The sequence below is a fragment of the Tachysurus fulvidraco genome, chromosome 25, assembly GCF_022655615.1.
Source record: "Tachysurus fulvidraco isolate hzauxx_2018 chromosome 25, HZAU_PFXX_2.0, whole genome shotgun sequence".
NCBI classification, from domain to species: domain Eukaryota; kingdom Metazoa; phylum Chordata; class Actinopteri; order Siluriformes; family Bagridae; genus Tachysurus; species Tachysurus fulvidraco.
The window spans coordinates 7696565-7723513 of NC_062542.1; the positions used below are offsets into that span (position 1 = coordinate 7696565).

At 36.7% G+C, this 26949-nt stretch overlaps 2 protein-coding genes across 2 annotated transcripts; both read left to right on the forward strand.

Annotated features, from left to right (window-relative positions):
- The first annotated feature begins 1492 nt into the window (after positions 1-1492).
- Positions 1493-6062, forward strand: LOC113658150 (receptor activity-modifying protein 3-like). Its single transcript, XM_027170380.2, has 3 exons — positions 1493-1764; positions 2471-2624; positions 4217-6062. Exons 1-3 carry the CDS (start codon positions 1713-1715, stop codon positions 4470-4472), a joined length of 462 nt encoding a protein of 153 aa, XP_027026181.1. The 5' UTR covers positions 1493-1712; the 3' UTR covers positions 4473-6062.
- Positions 6063-11802: 5740 nt separating this feature from the next.
- Positions 11803-26949, forward strand: LOC113661991 (ankyrin repeat and SAM domain-containing protein 6-like). The gene is made up of 16 exons (XM_027176569.2): positions 11803-12297; positions 13912-14438; positions 15902-15946; positions 16070-16274; positions 16438-16544; positions 16670-16809; positions 17000-17246; positions 17520-17569; positions 17642-17851; positions 18317-18485; positions 21426-21616; positions 23209-23392; positions 25220-25287; positions 25504-25620; positions 25774-25858; positions 25996-26949. The coding sequence occupies exons 1-16, from the start codon at positions 11999-12001 to the stop codon at positions 26034-26036; spliced, it is 2685 nt and encodes an 894-aa protein (XP_027032370.1). The 5' UTR covers positions 11803-11998; the 3' UTR covers positions 26037-26949.

Genomic DNA, 26949 nt, shown 5'->3' on the forward strand with positions numbered 1-26949 from the left:
ATTTTTCAGGAATGGAAATGTCTTTAGGACAGAGGAGCTAGTGCTTTGTGTTTTCTTGATACCCTGCTGTGTTTTATGGTCTTATTAACTTCAAAAGAGCCATAGAGATGGTTGTAAAAAGAAATGAAATGTCTTTCTTCACTTTATTGAGTCTCCACAATGTTAAATGTAACTATAAAGAGGCAGAAAGTATGATGTATTGTTCTTTAACAAATAATAATCTCTGTGGTATAAGGTGAATAGAACAGAACAAAAGAACAGAAGCCGGGGCATAGAAGCCTTTATTATCATCACAAATACATTACAGCACAGTGGAATTCTTTTCTTCACATACCGAAACTGATGAGGTTGGGGTCAGAGTACATGGGCAGCTATTGCTCCTTTTCCACCGAGGCAGTTTGAGTGCTGGCTCGGGTGGTTAATGCTATGAGTTGCTCATTGGGGTTCAATCCCCAACACTCAAGTCAAGTCCAGTCAAGAAGCTTTTATTGTCATTTTAACCATATGTAGCTTTTGCAGTACATAGTGAAATGAGACATTGTTTCTCCAGGACCTGGTGATACATAGAACAGAGACAGGTATAAGGACTTAGTAAGTTAGTCCTAGATACATAAAATGCATCTGTTTAACCTGGTGCAAACAGTGCAGGAAAGAAAAGACAGAAAAAACAGTGCAGGACAAAAGACAAAAAGACGGAAAAGACAGTGCAGGACAAAAGACAAGACAATGCACAAAAGAAAATAAACAAAAACAGCGCCGACCAGTGTAAATACTGTATGGTCAATCAATATTGCGTGTGCAGAAATACTGTCAAGCTGCCACCATTGGGCCCTTGATAAAGGCCCATAAACTTCTCTGCTCCAGGGGAAAACTACAGTACCATGGCTGACCTCCAAAAGCTGGGGTATGCAAAGAATGTTATGTGTGGCAATAATAAAAGCTTCTTCTTCTTCTTTTTCGAAAAAAAAACTTGGAGATGTAGTGTAATGTTTGTACAGTAATGTAATTTATAATATACAGTATATAAAAACCTTCAGACTCTAGAACAGTGTTTTAGGTTCATGGTATCTTAAGTATGTAACCTAGTGAACCAGAGGTAATGTATTCAATTCAAGTTTTTTTCAATTCAATAATTGAATTGAATTGAATTGAATTGAATTGAATTGAATGTATCCAATGATAGAGACTTAAGGGCGTCTACCAAATGCTGTAAATATGTTAAAAAAAAAAAAAAAAAAAAAAAATATTTAAATGTAAATGTATAATAGTAAAATACTCGACGTAAACATAACTAAAAAATTATATGCCACAATTTTTCCTTTACGCATATCCCCAAACCCAAGCGCGTCTTCTCTCTCCATGGCCTGGGTGTGTTTTTGCGCGATAATTACGCAATGTCCTTTATTCCGTGAAGCACAGTTTGATGCGCAGATGGTTTGACCGGCAGAAGTTCCCACAGAGGAGGAGGAGGAGGAGGAGGAGGAGGAGGAGGAGGAGGAGGAAGATGCCATACTCGGTCCTGCGGAAGCTTCTGCTTATTAAGACCATCGAGTTGTTCGCTATCCGTCGTTTTCCTGTTCTTTTTTTATACACACTTTCTCCAACCGTGTGGCTTTACAGTGCTATTAATATTGTTTTTTTAACATTCATATTATAATATATTATAATATTATAATAAAGGGATTCATTGTAAGACTCGAAATTTCTTCCAAATGGATATTAATGCCCGAATGCTGCTGTTATTTTTTGTAGCTGGATTTTTAGGTGAGTAAAATTAAATCAAATTGTTTTTTACATTGTTTTTACAAATTAACCATTTTGCAATTTTTAAATTTTTTTTTCTGTTGAAGGATTTGTTCCTGGTGAACTCTCTTTTTTTGCTTATTGCACTGATGATGTGATTTGAATGAAAATGGACTGAATTGCTCTGATTTATCTGTATATAGAACCAAGGTAGATAAAAGAAAAAGTTGTCTGAAAAGTTATAATTTGACTAATTTAGCCTTATTTGACTTTCCCCACATTCACACATCATTCACACTTGAAAGTGTTTTCAGTATCTTGTTTTGTATTGGCCTTAAGGACTGATAATATTCTATTATGAAGTGTTTTGAAAGATCAAGTGTTTTGGGTAAAGTTTTTTTTTTAAACTTAAATTAATGTATTTTTTTACTTTTCTTATTTTTCTCTAAAATATTTCTGATTGTAATTTCACATAGAGAAAAAGCTCTATAATTTATCATGGTTTAATAGCTGATAGAACCATAGATGTACTCAAAAAATATTACATTTGTAAAAAAAAATATATATTACTGAGGCAGTAAGAATTATATATCTTAACCAGAGTTATGTATTGTAGTTAAACATATTAATAAAGACATTTCAGGAAAGTTGTGCATTGTTGTTGCTTTATGACATCTTTAATGTGCAGATAATATGTTTTTAATAAATCTCTTCTTCATACCCAAAGAGAACATTGAGTTAAAAGTCACATGCAGTCCTCAAGTTCCGGAGTGTAATAAGACAGCTCTCCACCTGGAGATGGAGGAATGTGGAGGACGCTTCAAGACTGATATGGCTGAGTTAGACCCCCAGTATTGGTGCAACTTAACACATTTTATTAGGTAACATTATTTAAATTTATATTTTCTCCCATAAGAGTCTCATACATAACCTTCATACAGACAATCTTAGTATAGCCAGATTTATTAGGTAGTCATTAACTTTTACAAAAGCAACATAATAGTTCACTTAATCGTAATTAATATTCCATTTTAATATTTTTATTCAAAGTCAGGTCAAATGAAGCAAGGGCCCCTATCAAGAGCCTCCATAAAACCCTAAGGTACTACTAAATAAATACTAAATAATCATCATCATGTTTGTGCACAGAGGGGCACGGTGGCTTAGTGATTAGCACATTTGCCTCACACCTCCAGGGTTGGGGGTTCGATTCCTGCCTTCGCCTTGTGTGTGTGGAGTTTGCATGTTCTCCCCGTGCCTCCGGGTACTCTGGTTTCCTCCCCCGGTCCAAAGACATGCATGGCAGGTTGATTGGCATCTCTGGAAAATTGTCCGTAGTGTGTGAGTGCGTGAGTGAATGAGAGTGTGTGTGTGCCCTGCGATGGGTTGGCACTCCGTCCAGGGTGTATCCTGCCTTGATGCCCAATGATGCCTGAGATAGGCACAGGCTCCCCGTGACCCGAGGTAGTTCAGATAAGCGGTAGAAAAGGAATGAATGAATGAATGTTTGTGCAGTAATAACACAGCCCATTAGTCTACTATGGCTGGTATGCTGAAAAAGCCTGAATAGAAGAGTGACAAATTGGTGTAAACCTAACAGGATGAAGAAAGTACTTTCTTCCTTAGAGCTTTAAAGCTTAAGTCAAATTCTAACAGGAACTTAGTTGTTTGTGAGTATTATTTATTTAATTAAATAATTGGGGTATTTTGAAAAAGTCTTAAAAATTAGGTGTTTTGATTGTAATACAGTTGCAAGAAAGCTTGCCATCCACAAGCTGGTGTTTAGTTGGTGCACTGCATCAAGACACGCTTACTGTGGATTACCATGGATGTCCTAAAGAGTTTCATGTCCTCTTCCTCTTCTTCTATGACTACAATAAGATCCCTTTACGCTACCAGAATAACAACCAAAATCATCTTGAGGCAAAAATGGGACCACCTGACTTTATGTCCAGGCTTTTATGAATGGAGAGCCTCAGCTGGAAGCCAAAAATCAGACACTCAATTTAATGTGGTATTTTAAAGAACTGTATATGAGAAGGGCAGTCTGTTTCAAGAAGTGGACAGGCTATTAATTTTCAACCAGAGGCTGCTTGTTGGAAAAGGCTGCTCCAACCAGTTGTACACTATGAACTGTGATCTATCTGTTGACCCCAAAAAGCTTTAGGGAGTTTAAGAGATTTTCTAAATTTGTGTGACACAGGGCAGAAACTCAGGGTTCAACCACAAGGTCTCCTTGTACAGTGGTTGTGTGTATGTAAAATGGTTTTCCATTACATGAAATAAGCATTATTGAGTGTAACCAATAAACATCTTTTATTCTGAAACTTCTGACTGTATGATATTTGGCAAATAATCCATTCATGTTTGACAAATTTAGAAATTTCTGCATTAATGACTATATCAGTAATGTCTATATTGTATCGTGTTTTTGAATTAACGACTTAATGCAATCTCTTCTTTCTCTCTACAGCGAGTACCACTACTTTTCATACTGCACAGAAAAAAATTCAGTGAAGATTGGCTGCTTTTGGCCCCACCCAGTGGTAGAGCACTATATTATCCTTATCCACAAACAATTCTTTTCCAACTGCACTTATAAATACAAGGGCCTGGGTGACACTCCTGAAGACAATTTCACCTTAACCATATACATTCTTATCATAGTTCCAGTCTTTTTTTCACTGGCCATGGTCACACTAGTGGTATGGTGCAGCAAGCAAAGATAGTACCTATAGGATGAAGATGTTATGTATACAGTACATAATGCCTGTTTAACCCAAAGTACCACTTACCTGGCCTCATGAGTTTTGTATTTGTATTTAAATCATTTGGTTGACACCTTTAACCAAAGTGATTTGATGAGACGAGACGAGCAATTGAGGTCTAAAAGCCTTGTTCAAGGACCCAGTGGGGGCTGTTTGCAAATACTGGGATTTGAAGTTACAGCCTCTAACAAGGCTAATAATAATAGTGTAATTCCAGCATTCAGTGTTTCAGGGAATGTAAATAGGCATAATCACCAAATTAATTTGGCTGAGATTGACATTGACAAGTTTTATAAAATAATCTTGCACGAACATGAACCTAAAATTATAGATATGTAGTCACAAACAGTATATATATATCCTTCAGGGTGCTCTGATGTATTATTCTTTTTCACCTTTTGCTTTCTTCCAAAACAAAATTGTTGATAAGAAATTGGACAGACAATAAAGAATCATAAAACAGTAAATGTCTAAGAGAACAGAAAATGGATAAGCCTTAAACCTACTATTTATTGACTTTACTATGTGAAAGAAAAGATTCATGGGCATGATTAGGACAAAGTGATCTTTCCTTCACTGAATAATTATTAAATAGTGAGTATTAAGATTATCCTGAAGTATGACAGGATGCATGGTAATGCAAAGTATTGCCCTGAGAGTGACCCTAAGATACAAACTGAATAGAGAAAACTATTCTCAACTTTGTTTTAGGCACTGAGAAGGACATAAAAATACTTTCCCAGAATCTGCAATGAAACATGACTTATGTGAACAAAAACTATTATACTATAAAAATACTATACAGTATATGTGAATTGAGGGTAAAAAATATAGACACTCTGTACAGATATGCACATAGTATATCTGCATATAGCTTATTAATCTCTTTATCCTTTTCTGCTCTGTCATTTTCCCACTAACATCAGTTCTTCCCCTTTTCCCACACTCACAACAGACAATCCAAACAGGATGTCAACCCCCACTGGCCTTCCTTCTCCATATAACTGCAACTGATTTGTCTCCATCCACACAGACATATTCCCGACCCCCAGGGATATATGACCTACAGTATAAATAAAACCTCTTAAACTTATTATTTTTATTACAGTGCATGACACAGCATTTGTACTCCATCTTTAACCTTTAAAACAAATTACAATATTTTATGATTAATATGAAGCTAAACATTTTTATTTAGTTCCTGGCTTTTCAAAAGTGCACTTTTAGTGCTATGCTTACATTACTATATTACAGTCATCTTTATGCTGCAAAAATCAGTCCAAGGGTGTCAAATGCCAAATTTGTTGATGAAATGTTATGTTGGATGACATATAATCAATTTTTTTATGATATTTATTTATGGCTGAAATTGAATCTGTTCCAGAAATATGATGGAAGCCTCAGGCACTAATTTCCTGTTTAAACGTTAAATTACACACTGATGATTCCATGTTTAACTTTGATTAGTCATATATGCAGCTGAGTGAATGTCTTATTAGCTCATTTTAATGACTTTTTTGCACTGTGAGAAATAAACTTAATATATTCTTATATGCTTCATTTGGTCAATCTTTTGAAGAGCTTTTTAGAAAAGTTTAATACTAACAGCTGAAGTCTCACTAATTAAAGAGGACTACTTATGGACTAAATGGGAAGCCTGTAGTTTACTAAAATGTGGCAGTGAATTGAATTGAATTGTATTGAATAAAATGATCAAATATCTGAAAAACTGTTTTTAGAGGAGAACATTGAATGCATATTAACCTCTTTTAAAGCCCATACACACCGCGGTAGAACTCCATTGAATCATGGGGTCTATAGAATCCTCTTAAAATGCTTATGGGAGAAGAACTATTCCTTTATCCCACTTGAATTCATGGCTACTCCATATGATGAGAACTCTTAATGTGGATGCACCTTCTTCAAAAATATATATGAATTCTCAACAGTGACATTAACAAACAAAGCTAAAAACTCACTAATCTTTATTAGTGGTTTACTGCATAGTGACAGTTAATTGAATTAAATAAAAAGTCAAATGACTTCTTATTGAGTATTTGGCAGTGCTCTAAACTGTGTGCATCAATTTTATGTCAAATTTGTGCAAATAATAATAATATTAATAATTATAATAATAATAATAATAATAATAATAATAATAATAATATGTTTATATTATATTATTAATAATAAAATATTAATTTTCCAGAGAAGGAAAAGTCTATTGGATGTGTATTGCTGCCAGTGCCATCTACAGACATGAGAACATAACTAATGGACATTTGAAGGTGAGACTTAAAATCCCAAATGAAACTGTGAAATAAGAAATGGAAGTGATCTTTAATACACTGTGTGCACCGTGATTAGGCAAGTGATTATTTTGATCATAATCATCATTTTATCCATAATTAAAAAAAAAAAACTGTATAAACTCGAATGCTTATTGGATCTAATGCATATCAGGTGATGTGTATTTGTGCAATGAGGGAGGGTGTGGCCTAAATAGATCAATACCCTATATCAAGGTGTGCATAATTATTAGGCAGATTCTTCTCCTCAGGAAAAATGGGCCAAAAAAGAGATTAGAGATTGCCTAATAATTGTGCACACAGTGTATAACAGCAATTGAACTCCAACTTACAGTGTTTGCATTAAAAAGCTGTTTCTGTGCATATTAAATGCATACACAGTTAAGTTAATAAACACTGTTGCATAACTTACTCATAAGAAATAAAAGCAATCAACCAACCAAACAAACAAATAAATAAACAAACATTCAATTGAGGTGTTTTGTAAGATCTAGCACTAGATTTACTGACTTTTTTATTTTCTGGTGCGGGTCCCGAGGTGTGATTCCCCCCTTTGAGATTTTCACAGTTCTTCAGCCCTGCTTTTGTTGTGCAAAGTCCCCATCACCTGTGAGGCCTGGCTCATTTGCATTTGTTCACTCAGATTAGCTCAGATCCAAGGCAAACCAAACCTTTGTGTGTGACGGAAACCTTCACGGCATATCTATACAAAATATATAGATGTTTTATTTTACACAAAAATTTTGTGCTAAGGTTTGTCATTGCCATAGTACATATCATATTTATAACCCTTGTGCAGACCTGGGGTCTATTTGACTCATCTGGAAAGTTTAATGTGTCATAACTTGGGTTTCCTTCCACATATTTGCCTGAGATTTACCAGGATTGTTCCAAAATTATTGTCTATTTTCGTTGAACTATGTGTTCGTAAAATAAATACATTCCTCCTCAAGTCCTCCCAAGTCAATTTGACCCAGCCACTTTTAGTGGGGCAATAGGTCACACTATTGCCCATTTCAGAGCAATGAACATACATACAGACACAAAAATGCACACATAAAATGTCCACTAACACACACACACACACACACACACACACACACACACACACACACACACACACACACACACACACACACACACACACACACAAATTGGGCACTGAATTTCATTAGGCCTCCAGAAAAAAAAAAGGCCACACATTTGTAAATGTTTCACACTTTTGATATGCCTTTGCCTAGCAGAGGAGTGTGTATGAGACATTAGGAGTGTGTATGGAACAGTAAGAGTGTGTATGAGACATGAGGAGTGTGATATGAGGAGTGTGTATGAGACATAAGGAGTGTGTATGGAACAGTAAGAGTGTGTATGAGACATGAGGAGTGTGTATGAGACATGAAGAGGAGTGTGTATGAGCCATCCCTTACTTGGGAAAGAATGAAAAGTTGCTAATACATGAATAAAATGAAAACTTGCTAACACTTCAGTCTCCAATGTATGTTTGTAGACAAATGTCATAAGCTGAGTTATGGTCCATGGCTTTTGACATGTTCATACAAATACAGAATAAAATGATGTCATTTCATTTTCATTGGCCATTAATGAATTATAACACCAAAAGTGAATTTTGTGATGAAACAAGAACCCAACCTGCCTCCATAGAAGCATTGGAATGCCCAGTGCAGTAGCAAATCGCTCGTGCTTCACTGCGCAAGCTGGACCCTGGGCGACTGGGGTACTTTCCCAAGTAAGGAGATGCATTGCAGACATATTTGGTCTCCAAATCCATGGCCATCCAGAACTTGATCCCAAATTTGTCTGGCTTGGTTGCGATATACTGTGTGAATGGACAACAAACCATGGTAGGGAACAGCTGTTCATCTATGGTCATGTGTTCTCCTGGAGTGAAACTCTCAGCACAGTTCTTGTTGAAGCGTGTCCAGATGTCGGAGACCGCAGCAAATTTGTCTGTTAGAAGGTGTTGCATAATCGAAATTAATCTATCTCTTGGCATTGTCTCTTTGAAAGCCAGGAGATTGTTTTGAAACCATTTTGAACATTTTTAATGTCAGTAAATAATAAAACCTGTTTTTTTCCATGTCAAATTGACTTGAATGCTTATAAATCAAAAATTCTACAATGATCACAATTTTGTGTGATCAGCTTACATTTGTGAACATTTTACACTTGTTATGTCTATTTTGCCTACCAGATGCCATCTCCTCATGTCTCATACACACTCTTACTGTTCCAAACACACTCCTCATGCCTCATACACACTCCTCATGTCTCATACACACTCTTACTGTTCCAAACACACTCCTCATGCCTCATACACACACCTCATGTCTCATACACACTCTTACTGTTCCAAACACACTCCTCATGTCTCATACACACTCCTCATATCTCATACACACTCTTACTATTCCATGCACACTCCTCATGTCTCAGACAAACTCCTCATGTCTTATACACACTCTCACTGTTCCAAACACACTCCTCATGCCTCATACACACTCCTCATGTCTCATACACATTCTTACTGTTTCATACACACTCCTCATGACTCATACACACTCTTCATGTCAAATACACACTCCTCATGCCTCATACACACTCCTCATGTCTCATACACACTCTTACTATTCCATGCACACTCCTCATGGTTCATACACACTCTCTCTGTTCCAAACACACTCCTCATGTCTCATACACACTCTTACTGTTCCATACACACTCCTCATGTCTCATACACACTCCTCATATCTCATACACACTCTTACTATTCCATGCCCACTCCTCATGTCTCAGACAAACTCCTCATGTCTCATACACACTCTCACTGATTCATACACACTCCTCATGTCTCATACACACTCTTACTGTTCCATACACACTCCTCTGCTAGGCATATCAAAAGTGTGAAATGTTTACAAATGTGTGGCCTTGTTTTTCTGGAGGCCTAATGAAATGCAATGCCCAATTTGTGTGTGTGCGCATGTGTGTGTGTGTGTGTGTGTGTGTGTGTGTGTGTGTGTGTGTGTGTGTGTGTGTGTGTGTGTGTGTGTGTGTGTGTGTGTTTTGGGTGCGTGTGTTAGTGGACATTTTATGTGTGCATTTTTGTGTCTGTATGTATGTTCATTGCACTGAAAAGGGCAAAAGTGTGACCTATTGCCCCACTAAATGTAGCCGGGTCAAATTAATTCGGGAGGACTTGAGGAGGAATGTATTTATTTTACGAACACATAGTTCAACAAAAATAGACAAAATTAATTTTAATTGCAAATTTTACTTTATTTGGAACAATCCTGGTAAATTTCAGGCAAATATGTGGAAGGAAACCCAAGTTATGACACATTAAACTTTCCAGATGAGTCAAATAGACCCCAGGTCTGCACAAGGGTTATATAAATATGATATGTACTATGGCAATGACAAACAGCACACAATTTTTTATAAATAAAACAGACTATTTTGTATAGATAGGCCATGAAGGATTCCATGTCACACAGAGGTTTGGCTTGCCTTGGACCTGAGCTACTCTGAGTGAACAAATGGCCAGGCCTCACAGGTGATGGGGGTGTTTGCATAACAAAAGCATGAGAACAATGGAGCTGTAGGGGTGCTAGTAGGTGTGAGGTTGAAAGATTTTACGCAAATTTGCGCAGATTTAGCAAATTTAGTGCTAGATCAGGGTGGCCACCACAAATTCTGGCCATATCAGACAAAGCCAAATCATATACTTGTTGATGGAGGCATGTTACTAAACCTGTTAAACACAGTGAAGAAGAAGATTTTATTAGTCACATATACTGTACTGAAAATTTGTTTTTTTTTATTTTTTAGATGCTGGGACCAGAGCGCAAGGTCAACCAAGATTAAAAGCCCAACAGTGGTGTTTTGGACTTGAATGCCTTGAAGAGAACCCTGACCTCACATGAACTGAACATGAATGCAAATGAATTTAAATGCCGACTGCACCCCAGGCCTTAGGATGGAAAGTGCACAAGTCCCCAAAGCAACACTTTAAAATCAAGTGGAATGTTTTCCCAGAAAGCATCAGGGTTTTATTACTGCACAAGGGGAAACTAAGTCTGTAAAGGCATGTTCAACAACCACATATAAATGATCAAATTTGATGGTCAAATGTCCTGTGTCCTTGTCAGATGTATTAGTGTCAGGTATTGTACTAATTAGTGACAGCATCACTGGATGCTGCTGTAAATCGAAGATAAAATAAATAGGGAATATTAATACTTCACAAGTCTATCACACATTTATTCTTTCCACAAGCCATCAGACTCCTCAGTAATTAAACTGAACTGTATCGAGCACAAAACACACACACACACACACACACACACACACACACACACACACACACACACACACACACACACACACACGCACAATCAACTGTATGGACTGCAATGACCTACACCAAATATCAAACTGTTTACAATGATGTTTTGCACAGTTTGTGCTCTTGGCACATGCTCTCTCACATTTTAGTTGATTGCTGTTTTGCATAAAATTACCTCATGTAACTGCTGCTATAATATTGTGTTCATTCCAAGATTTCTGCACACGCAATATTGTTGAACATACAGTATTTACACTGGTCGATGCTGTTTTTGTGTATTGTCTTTTGTGTGATGTCTTGTATTTTTTTGTCCTGCACTTTTTTTTGTCCTGACTTGACTTGGCTTGACTTGACATGACATGCATTACTAAGTTTAAGAAATCTACAGAGTAGCCTACTTGAATGAGACGGACCACAAACATAACAACATATGCATGTTGTCCCCGTTAATCTCAGCCCCACTGTACTAACGTCATTATTAATGTAATGTCAATAATTGTGCAGCTATTATGCAAATCCTCTATATTTGCATCTCATCTCACTAATTACTGACGAAATTCTATTGGATGTTTTTTATGACGTCACCAACCATGTATTTTGACTAACGGAACTGGCTCGGGAATGACCTCTTAATGAGCATGCGCAGACGTTACAGGGGAAAAAGTTTTTAAGTAGTGTAACATTTACTGATTGTTGACATGTGTTTTCCTGCTGCTACGGTTTACAACATCACTGTATGCCGATGATGTCGTTACTGTACGCACCGATACATAAAACAAGAAAAAAACTGCGGTTTTACTGAACATTTCGACATGAATTTCGGAGTCCCAGCGAATTCCCTGTTGTTGTTTCGTGCTTGTGATGAAGGCGACTGTGAGACTGCAAAGAGCTTTCTGGAGCCTGTTGGGAACGATTCGGACTGCAGTGTGGACGTGGTGCGGGGAGGACTGCCGCTTGTACCCGTCGATTGTACCGATGAAGAAGGGAACACAGCCTTACACTTCGCAGCTGCCGGTGGACACGAACATCTAGTTCGGTTCTTACTGAGAAAAGGGGCGTCTGTGGACAGCAGAAATAATTATGGCTGGACACCGTTAATGCAGGCAGCGAGGTAGGACTGTGGACTCTGTTTACTTATACTGTGTTGTGTACTATGTTGTGTTGTGTTGTGAATATTAGTGTTGTGTAGTGTTGTGGTGTGAATGTCTGTGTTGTGTTGTGAATATCAGTGTTGTGTTGTGAATATCAGTTGTGTTGTGTTGTGAATATCTGTGTTGTGTTGTGAATATCAGTGTTGTGAATATCTGTGTTGTGTTGTGTTGTGAATATCAGTGTTGCGTTGTGAATATCAGTGGTGGTGTGAATTATTTAGTGGCACTACATTATCATATTTTTACTATAGTTATTGCAACCCTTTGACTTTTACATAATATTCTTTTTTTCATTCTTGATAGCAGCATAACATATAAAGTATATTGATTGATGGCTGTAACTGTGTATTTCAGAATTTAACAATAACAATATTTCAGTTTAGTTAAATTCTCAGTATTTTTTGAGCAACATGTTAAATTCAAAACATTTTTAATTTTTTTTTTGAAAAACTCTTTTTATTTATTTTTTTTAAACTTTTTTATTTTTGAATAATAAACAATTTAGAATACATTTGGTGTTTGCTGCTGCACTATGGGATTTCACAAGTCAAGTCAAGGAAGCTTTATTTTTATGTCACATTTAAAATAAAGCAAGTGTCATCCAACATGTCACTCCGAACAATCAATTCAGTATAAGATTAAGAGGAAATAAATGGAAAAATATCACATTTAAGAAATCAAGTAGTTTTAATCATTCAATAGGGAGACATCAAAAACAAAGCCCAAAAAAATTGACAAAAGCAAAAAAATGGAGACTTTAAATTTTACATATTTGAAATATTGTGGGGGATGATTTATAAACAATGTGGTAAGCTATTCCACAAATTTGTCACAACATTAGAAAAGGCCTAGTCAGCTATCTGATTGTGGAATGGTTCAATTCTGTTCTGTATATACCTGTATTCAACCAACAAGGATGAGGAAGATGCTTTCCCTTTTCTTGGTAACTTTTAGAAGCCTAGCAGCTGATGGCACAACAAAGTTGACTAAATGTTTCCATAATAAAGGGAATTACAATAATCTACATGAAAAGAAATGAATGTATGAGTGTTGTGAAAATAATTCGATTTCACAGAATCCTAGAAAGATGCCAAGTAATTTTATAGGCTAAGGATGACCAAATAGAGTAACTTTAGTTTCATTTGGACGCAGTTGAAGAAAGTTGTTTGTCATCCAACATGTAATGTCCATGAGACAGACAGAAATGAGACTGAGAGAGAATTTATCAGCTGGTTTTGGTGGAAGGTGCAGCTCATAATTACAAGTGTGCTCTTACCATGTTTATCTGATTATCTGGTTGTAGAATAAGGACTAGAAAGGTTTGGAGCTTTAGGGGACCATTTGAAGTGCACTATGTAAATTGTATTGTGTGAAACAAAGACTATGCAGTATGATGCACCATATCATTAAACAGCTAATTTATGCCGCATTTTCCATAAGTGGTGTTTTCAAACGCATAGCTAGTTAGCTAGATATGCATGTACATTATTTCTTAATTTTTTTCTAATGACTTTATAGTATAAGAACTCAATTTCCAGACCTCTGTTGATTGACATACCCTGTTTTTTGTACAGGTTTGGCCATTTGAATGTGTCTCACATTTTGCTCGAGAATGGAGCAGAGATGAATGGCAGGAATCGCATGGGAGCTAGTGTACTTACGATGGCAGCACGTGGGAACCACACACATGTTGCCAAACTCCTTCTTGAGCATGGAGCATTTGTGGATGACTTTGACCACCTTTCCGCAGCTGAAAGAAATGCTAATGGGAACAACATTAACCACAGTGATAATGGAAAGAATTTCTTGGATATCACCTCTTTATTGGTTAGTGCTCAGCACGGTCATGAGGCAATGGTCAGACTGCTTTTGGAGTGGGGAGCTGACGTAAACTTTTCACAGAAGACCACGGGTTGGAGTGCTCTAATGTTAGCCACATTAAGTGGGAAGGCTAGTATAGCTCAGCAGCTAGTGGAGAGAGGTGCTGATCCTGATCATCTTAATGTTCTGTCCAAAACAGCTTTTGAAGTGGCACTGCATCTTAAGCAAAAAGAGGTGAAGAATTATTTGGATTCCATTACCACAGTTCGTCCACAACCAGGTAAGATTGGTAGATGGAAGGAAAATGGATGGGGGATGACATTCTGTTTGCTAATATGATATTAAATGATCTGGGTAGCTGTGTATCTAATCTGTACTGGTGACCTCAGCATTCAACCAGACACCATCTGTATGCATGTTGACCTCTTGTAGAAGACACTCTTGGGTTTATATTTTAGGATTGGCTTGCATTCATCTTGCATGCATCAAGATGTTTGCCTAAATTTGGTGACTAAGTTGTCACCAGCCTAGTCTGATCATTGCCTAAATTTGGTCAAACTGAATGTTGCAATCATGACTAAGTTTTGCACAGTAGGACAGAAATAGATCCAGAGGTTTACACAGTTGAGATCTTGGAGACATACTGTAAGTCATGTGCTGTAGAAATGGCCAGTCAGAGAGGGTCTGACTTACACCTATCCCTTGCTTCATTCCAGTAAGCATATATATTGAGAGCTATTACAAATTAAGATGGCACATCAGACACTGTCTCAGTGACAGTAAACAATTTAACAGTAAACATTTAAAATGTAAAATGCTATTTTGCTGTCCTACTATTTGTTAGTTAGCTGACATGGAATTGACAGTAATGTAAGATTAAGTAGCTAATCTAGTGTACCAACTGAAATGTATCAGTTAAACTTGTAAAAACAACAGCAATCTATTCCTAAAATAATTTGTGGAAATGTAGCATAAAAAGGATGTTTTGTCCCTGTAAAAAGGAACCTTGTGTTCCATTAATTTAAATTGGAAAGCGTGAGGATTCAAATTCTTCTGCAGCCTACCATTAGAGGGTCTCAGAGACATTCTAGCTTTACTTTTGAACCTCTGTTACAATTTTTACCGTTATATACATTCATTTAACTACATTTAACTACTTGGTGCTACCACCACCATGCTTCACTGATTGGTGTACTCCGAGTAATGTGCATAGTGCTGTGTGCCGAGCAATATTATTGTCCGTCACTTTCAAAGTACAGGAAATTGTGCTGTCAATTTGTTGTTGTTTCACACAAGAACAAAGATGTTTAAAAAAGGGATTTTTTTTTTTGCAAACTGGAGGATACACTGACTTAAATTCACTGAAATAGGAAGAGGGGAATATTGTTTCTATTTTAAAGTAATCAGAATTCAGAAATCCCACAAATGTTACATAAACAAAAGTATTAGTAGAATGTCATAATATTATATTATTTATATTAATAGTCATATAATATTACTGTTTATATATATATATATATATATATATATATATATATATATATATATATATATATATATATATATATATATATATATATACTGTGTGTGTATATATAAGCCAAACTCTCAAAACGAGCAAGTAGCACTCATGTATTCACATGTTTGACGTGCGTTTAAAAAATGGTGATTATAAATATACTTAATACTGTAAATATTTCCATTATTTTTCTGGTATTTTTCTTTCTCTCCTTTTCCCACTAGATGATGAGAAGAAAAGGCCTGATGTTTTCAGCGCTTTAAAGTTAGGTGAGGACTCCTGAGGATGATGAAGGTTTTAATATAACCCAATGAATAGGGCTTCACTGATCATATATTTATTCATATCATTTTGTATTAACAATAAAAGAATTGTCTGTGTGGGTGTTATAGGGAATTCACAACTGGTGAAGGAGATACTAGAGGAGGATCCATCCCAAGTGAACATGGCTAATGCAGATGGGGCATCACCTTTAATGATTGCAGCTGTGAGCGGACTGTTGGAAGTGGTGCAGCTTCTGGTTGAGAGGAATGCAGAAATAGACAAACAGGATGGGGTCCATGGCTGGACAGCTCTAATGCAGGCAACATATCATGGGTAAGGCTTGAATCTCTGACTTTGTATGTATACTGGTTATTTACTTATAAAAACAAAACAAAAATATGACCAAACCTTTTTGCCATTTTTTTACTATCTTAGCCACACACAAAAAAAGATTGTGTTTAGTAAAATTTTGTTGTGCTGTTTTTTTCCCTTACAGGAATAAAGATGTGGTGAAATATTTGCTGAGTCAGGGAGCTGATGTAAACCTAAGAGCCAAGAATGGATACACAGCCTTTGACCTAGTCATGCTATTAAATGACCCAGGTAGTGTGAAATGTTCTTATTGTGAGGTACTGCTTTGTAAACTTAAAAATCACACTTTTTTTCTTGAGTGAATATATAAAAACCCAATTTCTTTTCTCTCCCATTTCTTCTCTATTTTACTCAAGACACTGAATTAGTGAGACTGTTGGCTGCTGTGTGTATGATGGTAGATAAAGACAAGAGTAAGCACAGAGACAAGTTCTCCACCAAGAAACACCTGTCTCCCAGTGTGCTTGCACCACCAGATGATAAAGGAGGCCTAAAGGTGGGGCTTTGTGCACATTTAATTTCTGTTAATAACTTGTCTCTAAACCTGCCTCACCATAGTTTACGTCATTACGAATGATCTTACTTAGCTGGATAATGGCCCCTTAAAAACAGATATTGCACAGGCTTTCAGGCAACCTTACGATCAATTCTTTTTGTTCTCTTTCTAATCCTCTCTTCCACTTTAGTCATGGTGGAACCGCATGTCCAATCGATTTCGTAGACTGAAGCTAACACACACACTAAGGCATGGTCTCCCTGCCAATCGCTTAGCTCCATTCCATGATAACCCAGGGGTTCTCTTGGATGCTACCATGAAGGCAGAAAACAGAACAGACACGAACAGCACCGAACAAAGTGGTACAATTGTTTCTCCTGCTGGAGCACCTTTGGATGGCCTGACCATTGCATGGACTGATAAGAGTAAAGACAGCGGTAAGCTGCTGTTCATGATTTTGCGGATTGCCCTTCATTGAAGTAATACTTGTTTCGATTGATATTTCTTGTTTATAATCAGCCCTGCTGGAAAAATATGTAATTTCATTTGATTTTATGTTAAAGAAAATGAGGCAATGCTAAACATGTAGGATATTTCACTACATAAACTGCTGGATGGATTCAGCTATGAGTAAAAACTTACTTGCAAGTTAAAACGTACAAGATTTATGAAGAATATAAGTCAGTTTTGGTATTCTGTGATTTTTGAAGGTCTTGGCAGAAACAGCAGCGACAAAGATGACTTTCTCATAACTACAATGGTAAGCATTTTCATGACCTCTCATGGATTTATATCTTTCTTTTGCGATAAGTATAACTATCTCTCCATTTAGCTGAGAAACGGTGCACCTCTGACTCGCCTGCCGAATGACAAACTTAAAGCGGTTATTCCGCCCTTTCTGCCTCCATCTAATTTTGAGCCATGGAACTCAGACCGCTCACGGATTTTGAAAGAGGGAGGCAAGACAAGTGAGCAGTCTCGTCTGACTATGCCTCAGAGACCAAGCAAAGCCAACTTCAACACCAGTGGAAACTCTGATATTGTAAGTGTCTTATATGGCCTTGTATGGTCTATGTTAAGATTTAAGCCAGGTGGAAAAAACATGACTTAAAATACCTTTGAATTGCAATACTGCTCACAACACATTTGTTTTGCTATTTAGCTGTTTTATTTTTTGGTTTTTGAACAGCCATAAGGTTATGACATGACAAATTATTGCTCATAGAAGTGATATTATATATTGTGCTTACATTTTACCTTTGTAAGCAAAAAATAGATGGATATAAAAAAATTTTATAGTGTGGGTCATCATTAAGATGTGTCTTACTGATGTTGCTGTATAGAATGACTAGAAGAAGTAATACGTTACATGCTGTAAAACGTAAATGCCTGCAATAAAATGAAGACATTTGTACAAAAGGGGTTCAGTAATGTTGGTGCTGAACTTGAGTCAGTTAGCATTTTTATTTTCCCAAACAACTGTATCTGTTTTCTGTTGATGATTTAGACATCCATAAGTCGAGTAGTGAGCAGATCCATGAAGTTTCCCAGTATCAGTAAGGTTCCATCCACGTCTCCCTCCAACTCAGGCAACTATAACTCACCTCATTCATCAGGGGGTTCCAATGGAGTAGGAGGGATCAATCGCCATACGTCAGACATGCATAACCGATCAGGTACACCCAAACACAATATAATCATTGGAATAAAAAAAAAGCAGCTCATTTTTGCCTTTATTGATTATGCACACAACGTTTGGGATCTTCCTGCATAGTTCTATTTGATTCAATTATTAATCAGCATTTCCTCACAAATAAATAGTCTATTATTATTATTATTATTATTATTATTAGTAGTAGTAGTAGTAGTAGTAGTAGTAGTAGTAGCGTTTTCACACATTTAACTTTCCAATCAATCTTACAACCTCTGTGCATCCTCTTGGCCACAGAGGTGATTGACAGCTATTAGCAGATTTTTGAGCCTGTGTTGTGCTCTGGCCCAGCTGCATAATGTCACCATGCATGTCTCTATGAGCTCAGATTTTACGAAACTGAAGACAGTCTTTGAATATGTGCATACCACACATGGTATGAATACAGTACATCCGCTGTGCAAATTGGTACTGCCCTCACGTTCTCTGTGCTGTTATGTGGCAGAAGTGAGACCAGGCTAGAATATTGTGCTCTTGCATGACAACATACTTTTGCAACAAGCTTTTGCTTTACTGTGCACAAGTCAAATAGAAAGAAGCCATTTGGAATTTAGCCCAACTATATCAAATATTTCTTTGAGAAATCGGTTAGATTGCATCACATTATATATTATATGCCATTTTATAAGCTCGTTCACATGTATAAAACTGCTCCTGATTTATTAATATGATGATTCTTTAAAAAGCTAAATATAAACAGAATTAGTCTCTTAAGCAAAATTGATAATCTAATGAAATAGCTGGTTTAAAGCATGTGAAAGTGGAGTTTGTGATTTACTCTCCCAGAGTTCTTGAAGAAACAATATTTAAAGTTTGAATGCCAGTGCTAACTTTAACTCTGATACCCCTAACTAAAATCCAGTGAAACCAACAAGCCGTTGTTGTAAGAAATGCATAAGAAATCCTGTTTGCAGTTTGTGACAAGCCATGTGGGGGATACAGCAAGCATGTGGAAGAAGATGCTCTGGTCAGATGAGACCAAAATTGAACTTTTTGGCTAAAATTCAAAACGTTATGTGTGGCGGAAACCTGACACTGCACATCACCCTGAACACACCATCCCCACCGTGAAACATGGTGGTGGCAGCATCATGTTGTAGGGATGCTTTTCTTCAGCAGGGACAGGGAAGCTGGTCAGAGTTGATGGGAAGATGGATGGAGCCAAATACTTAGATGAAAACCTGTTAGAGTCTGCAAAAGAGATGAGACTTGAGCTGAGGTTCACCTTCTATCAAGACAATTGCCCTAAACATACATTCAGAGCTACAATGGAGTGGTTTAGATCAAAGCATGTTCATGTGTCAGAACGGCCCAGTCAAAGTCCAGACCTAAATCCAATTGAGAATCTGTGGCGAGACTTGAAAATCGCTGTTCACAGATGCTCGCCATCTGAGCTATTTTGCAAAGAAGTTTCAAAAAAAAATTTCACTCTCTAGAGGTGCAAAGCTGGTAGAGACAAACCCCAAAAGACTTGCAGCTGTAATTGCAGCAAAATGTGGTTCTACAAAGTATTGACTCAGTGGGGCTGAATACAAATGCACACCACATTTTTCAGATATTTATTTGTAAAAAAAGAAAAAAGAAGTGGACAACTTTTATCATTTTTTTTTTACAATTATGTGCCACTTTGTGTTGGTGTAAGTTCCAGGAATTTTCAAGGCTGGAAACTTTCCATCATGGGAGTTGATGGGAATATATGGGAATTAACAGTAATATATGGAAATTAACTGGGAATTAAAAAAAAAATTCAGAGTTGCCTATAACAAGGAACTTAAATGTAGTTAAAAAAAATCTTGCAGCATAATTTTGTTTAAAACAACAAGATTTAATGCAATTTAAGTTGCATACTTGCACACAGCACACTGCTTACTGGAGGGCCATTGAGGCCAAACCCCCTGCAGGTACTTGCATTCTTCCATAACATGCACAGTAACACTTTATTTTAGGGTCATTTAAATAGGTGCTTATTAGCATGAATATTAATAGAATATTGCCTATTTATTAGTACTTATTAAGCACATATTAATGCCTTATTCTGCATTACCTTATTCTATATTCTTAATTGTACCCAAAACCTAAACTTAATAATTACCTTACTAACTCTTAATAAGCAGTAAGTAAGGAGTGTTACACATGCACAGATAATTTGATGGGAGCCCCCCCCCCCACACACACACACACTCACTCCCCATGAAATGAAAATAAAAATCCTCCATATATCACTTGGGGGTGGGGGGGGGGTGTCACCTCCATTTTCCAGGCCTTGACTACCACAGAAGAAGAGACCTAATAAGCTTGAGAAAAAAATGCTTCATTTTACATTTTGATAAGGACTTTTTTTTAGAAGGGCAAGGGTGGGGGATGCTTTCATTTTACAGCAATCATAGGGAAATATGTTTATTACAATTATTAAGTTTATTATGTTTATTACAAGCATAATAATGTTTATTATGCTTTTGTGTTACTCAATGAAAGAATCAGTTAAAGCTCTACTTACAATTAAATCAGTCAAGATGTCATTTTTAAAATTTGTATTACCTTGCATGCATGTCTGCTTATGACCAAACAAAATATTTATTTATGTTTGTATATGATATAGTTTATATACATTTCCCTATATTTCCAAATAATTCCCATAAATTCGTGTAAAATTTCCATAAATTCACGTAAGATTCCAATTTTGAATATTCCCAAGATTCCGCAGATTAAGTTCCCGTGGAAAGTTTCAGGAAATTTACCGGAAATTTGCCGGAAACTTGTGAAAATGTGAAATAGTTCAGTGGGTATGAATACTGTACAGTGCTTCCTATTTTGCAGCAGATTAGATTTTGTTAAAACATCAGGGTTGCTTCAAGGAACTTTTCTAAATTGAATTAACTATGTTGTTTCATTTAACTCTACTCAGGAGGCAGTGCATCTGATAGTGTACTGTCTCAAATTGCTGCCCAAAGGAAGAGGGCTGCAGGCCTGCTTGATGTCAAAGCACCACCACCTGAGGCATCAACCTCTACACCCCTGCCCACCGTGCCTGACGTTAGCCTGCCCAGCATTCAAAGCAACCAAAGCCTAGTAACCAGTGACTTGCACTCCAGATGGGTATTGACCTGCTGATATTTTTTCCTTATCACAAGATACAAAATAATTTAATCTATTTTTACATTGCCCTTAAATAATAAGCATGTTTTTAAAAACAGATATGAAATGGTGGATGACTCTTAGGCAAGTAGATGTTAAATGAAATTCTTCACACAATTATAAACATCACTGTAGAGACACTGAATCAAGTGTCATGTGAAGTATGACAGTATGTGTTCATTTTATGATTTCATTGATTTTATATTTAATTAATTTACTAAATTAATAAAATGAATGAATGAATGAATGAATTTACTCACTAATTTGGTCTTTAGGCTCTGGTTTATTTTGAACTTGACTCAGATTCTAAGCTCATTTTTGTTGATGTTAAACTTAGTGAACATTTTACCAATTGTGTACTGTATGATTATGGTGATACAATAGCTTACATTATATCTTTAAATACTGTAGCTGTACATTACTGGTCTATTTTTGTTGAACATCAAGTAGTCTTTCTATGGCTATCTATATAGACAGTAGTTTGAATTCAGCCCTACTGAAACTGGACAAATCAGGATAGGGAAAAACACAATCAGTTTGCAGGATTCCACATTTCAAATGTGACATGTGGCCTTAACCAACCCCGTGTCAACAGGTTCTGACTGTTGCTGGCCTGATGGTTGTGGGGAATATTTTCTTGGCACACACAGGGCCCTTCAAAACCAATATATGTTTTATATGAATATGGTAGCTTAATCATCAGAGAGATAAATTGTTCCAGCATTTTGTTGTTTGACGTTAAGATTAACTGAAACTCCTAGCCTGTGTGCTTCTTTATTGGACTATCTGTTGCATTTGCATGTATGTAAAAGTCCCCTCTAAAAGTATTGGAAAAGCAAGACCAGGTCTTTTGTTTTTGCTATACAAAAACATTTGGATTTAAGATCAAAAGATGAATACGAGACAATTAGATCAGAATATTAACTTTCATTTGCTGGCCTTTATACCTATTATATCTAGAACAGTTTAGAAAACAGCACCAGTAAATTTTGCTGAAAAAAGTATAAAGGATCAGATTGTGTTAAAATCAATAAAACTTTTTTTATTGTTTTTTTTTTTTTTTTTTTTTTACTGGTTTTCTCCTTTCAGTCTCCTCTTCTGGATGTGAGAAGCCATTATATTACGTCTCCCATGCTTCACTAAAGAAACCCAGGGCTCAAACCAATTGAAGACATTTAGACCTGTTGATTGTTTAAAAATTCAATCAGGGCAGCACATCTGTGCAACAGGAAACACCAGTCACATGTCTAGTATATATTGATTGTGGAAAAAATATGAGATTTTGTTTACACATCTAGATGTAAAAATCTGGAACTGAAAGGTAAAATCCTGGTCTATTGCCTCATATTCTTTTTTTGATCTTAAAGCCAAACTGTATAGCAAAAAAAAAAAAAAAATGCATTCCTGTATTTTCAAAAGGAACTGTAAAAAATATACAAATGTGGTGTTTGTATTTTTGTTGGAAACTACTAAATATTAACTGTACCAAGCCAGTGTTTCTTATGAGTATTATTCATTTCCATCAGTCTAACACTAGCTTACAATCTCCACAGAAGGTTGATCTGAAAAAGAGGCCGCAGTCTGGCAACTCCTCCACATCTAAGAGTACATCCCCAACCTTGACTCCATCGCCATCTCCAACTCCCAAGCCTGTAATTGGTGAATTATCTTCTGCTTCCTCCCAGCCATGTTCTAAAAGTAGTGGTGGTTCCAGCAGTGGCACCATCACTGACGAAGGTAAGTGCAAATAAACTGATCCATTTAGTGTGAATGAGAGTACATTCCTTCACACCATAATGTGACTATACAAGATCCTAACATACATTAGCCAGAATCATGTCTGTTTTACCTTGTAGGTTTGTCTGGAGCTTGATCTCCATATACCAATTTGGACTATGACTATGTCACTTTTGGTATTAACCATTGCATACTGGGGTCACCCCACACGATCTGTCCTTGTCAAAATTTCTCAGATCCTTACACTTGGCTATTTTTCCTGCTGCTATTTACATCAATTTCGAGAACTGCCCGTTCACTTGTTCCCTATTATATCCCATCCCATGACAAGTGCCATTATAATGTGATAATCAAATGTTATTCACCTTACCTGTCAGTGGTTTAAAAGTTATGCCTGATAGGTGTATGTACCTCAAAACTAGGGATGGGCGTTTTCCGCAAATATCACATTCGAATATTTGAGCTTACAAAAAACGAATATTCGAATATTCGTTTATTTAAATGGTTTAATGAGACAGACGTTATTTTTCAGTAACATTTATTGTTTCTGTCATTTTTGAACAAGCTTATACATAATAAGCTTAAACATTACGCTACATCGTGTTTTGTAGCTGAAAACCTTTAACAATGTGTGCAAACAAACAAAAAAGTACAGAGCAAAAGCCGCCTGCAGCAATTAGGCTATTGTATAGAACATAGCCTATAGGCTACATTTAACTTTGAACCTTTTAAACTGTCAGCAAATCTTTTTTGCTTTCTTTCTATTGTTTTACATGTTCTTGTTAAGGAACACATCATGTCAACATGATCGAGGGAAAGTCGGCTCCTTAGTCTGTTAACAATAAGTAATACTGTAGAATTACGTCAGGGCGTGAAAGAACCGGTGAACTGGATTATTGAACTGGTTCATTAAAACGAACTGTCCGAAAGAACCGGTTCGTGGAAAAGAACCGAACTTCCCGTCACTAATCCCAGGCCACATAAGACTTCGGAGAAGCGACCTGAAGATGGCACTTCAAACACCTGTAGCCTGTAGAGCAGACCTGGGCAAACTATGGCCCTCTGGCCACATCCAGGCCTCTTTGTACATCCCTGTCCGGCCCGCGTCAGGCCAATCATAAATTATAGGGATGCACCGAAAATTCGGCCAACGAAAATTTCGGCCGAAATACCTAAATCACAGAAACAACACGGCCGAAACACAATTGTAATGACGCAATTAAAAAGTGCGGCCAGCACACGGTTTTCTGGATAAGAGCCAACATGTCTGCGGTGTGGGCTTATTTCAATATCTCGGAGAAAGACCCACGGATAGCGATTTGCAAAACATGCAATGCTGAGATTTCAAGAGGGGGTGTATTCGCAAAGAGTTTCTCCACGTTGGGTTTAATTTATCACCTGAAATCCAAACATCCCTTTTGCCATTATAAATATGAGAAGAATGCGGCGCAGAAAAGAAAAGCCAATCCGAGCACACCCACGTCTGTAGCGGATGTTTTTGAAAAGGCAAGAAAGTTTGGTGATGGTGCCAAGGCAAAAGACATAACACAAAAATTATGGAATTCATTGCCTGCTATTCAAAATATATAATTTTGTGCATTTTACAATGGAAGAAAGAATTAAGTTCAAGTTATCATTGGTGTGGCCCTCTGACACAATTCAGGTTTCTTCAATTAATTGCCCACCCCTGCTGTAGAGACTTGAAGACTTAGAGCTGTAGTATAAATCTATAACTCAGCAAATTGTACACAAATCATATGTGAGAAGTGGATTAAATTGCTTCCAAACCAAGTGTCAATGATATTTACTTTTATTCCTTTTTTACAGATGAGCTTTCAGGTATACTAAGAAAACTTTCCCTGGAGAAGTACCAGCCGATCTTTGAAGAACAGGAGGTATAGTCATGGCCATCTCTAAAATCTGTAACTTTTTCTTGTACTTGGTTATTTAAATAACTTTTACAGCAGAAGAATCTAATGGTAAGTACAAGCACAAAGATGTGCAAGAAATGAATAGTTTACCTCTTTAGCCAACTTTCTATTTCCAGTCACGACAATTGCATTCTTGCATTTATTAATCTCTGTAAATTTCCCTAATTGTTTTATTTACAGGTAGACATGGAGGCCTTTTTGACTCTTACTGACGGAGATCTGCAGGAGCTGGGGATTAAAACAGATGGGCCCAGACAACAGATTCTGGCGGCCATTTCTGAACTTAATGCTGGAAAGGTGTCTTTTATTTATTTGTTTATTTATATATATGTGTTTAAAAAACTGGTAGCCAACTTTGCCTTAAACTCTGATACCTCTTGCTATTGATATTAATAAGTTATTTGGTGCCATGTTGGAGACTGTTTTGTTATAACAGAATATGAATTTCAGGGAAGAGAAAGACAGATACTGCAGGAAACTATCCACAATTTCCAGTCATCTTTTGGGAGTAGTGCAAGTAACCAGCATCCTGCAGGTTATTACAATTTTGAGACTAATTAGACACAAATTAGACACAATATATAATAGATATAAGATGTAACTCAGCCATTATATAGATCTAGTTTGACATTTTTTGCAAGCTCTAATATACTTTCTTTTTTTAACCCCCAGTTTGGGCAAGACATCAGCTGCACAACCTTAACAAAAGATAACACTTTGGGCCGGATGAGGGACTGGAGAATGGTGCCTACTAACTCCAAGACTGATTGTTCCCAGAGCAAATGAAGAGTTGCAAAGGATTTCACACGTTACTTTGCATAAGTGACAACATCTTAGAATAATTCATACAAGCATTGCCATAAAGTCACAAAGTTAGATGGCAAATGTGATGATTGAAGAATGTTTATGGTATCGGAAATTTCTTTTGTTTTTGTCTTTGATTTGTATTTTATTATCTGATGAGTGTATTTTGCCATCCAATTTATGTTATGTGGATAGCTAAGTTTGGGCATGATGACAAGTAAACATATCTCAGATGACATGATGTACACCAATCAGAACATTAACCATTCACAATGCCTCTGCCAGCTCGACATCTTCCCATAGTTCATTCTTGGACTAAACATGATTCATCAGACCATGCCACCTTCTTGCATTGCTCCATGGTCCAATTCTGATGCTCATGTGCCCATTGTAGCCATTGGTTGTCCTTACTTAGACCACTTTTGGTATTAACCATTGCATACAGTACTGGGGTCACCCCACAAGATCTGTCCTTGTCAAAGTTTCTCAGATCCTTACACTTGGCTATTTTTCCTGCTGCTCTTTACATCAATTTCAAGAACTGCCCGTTCCGTTGTTCCCTATTATATCCCATCCCATGACAAGTGCCATTATATTGTGATAATCAAATGTTATTCACCTTAGCTGTCAGTGGTTTAAAAGTTATGCCTGATAGGTGTATGTACCTCAAAACCTCTGCCAAATAAGTATCAGTTAATATTATAGATATGCATGGGCAACTTGCAACAACTAAAAACATTTTAGAGTATTTATTCTTCTTTCCCAGAGTCAAGAATAATAATAATTTTTCATTTTAAACAAATAAAAATATAAAACATTGCA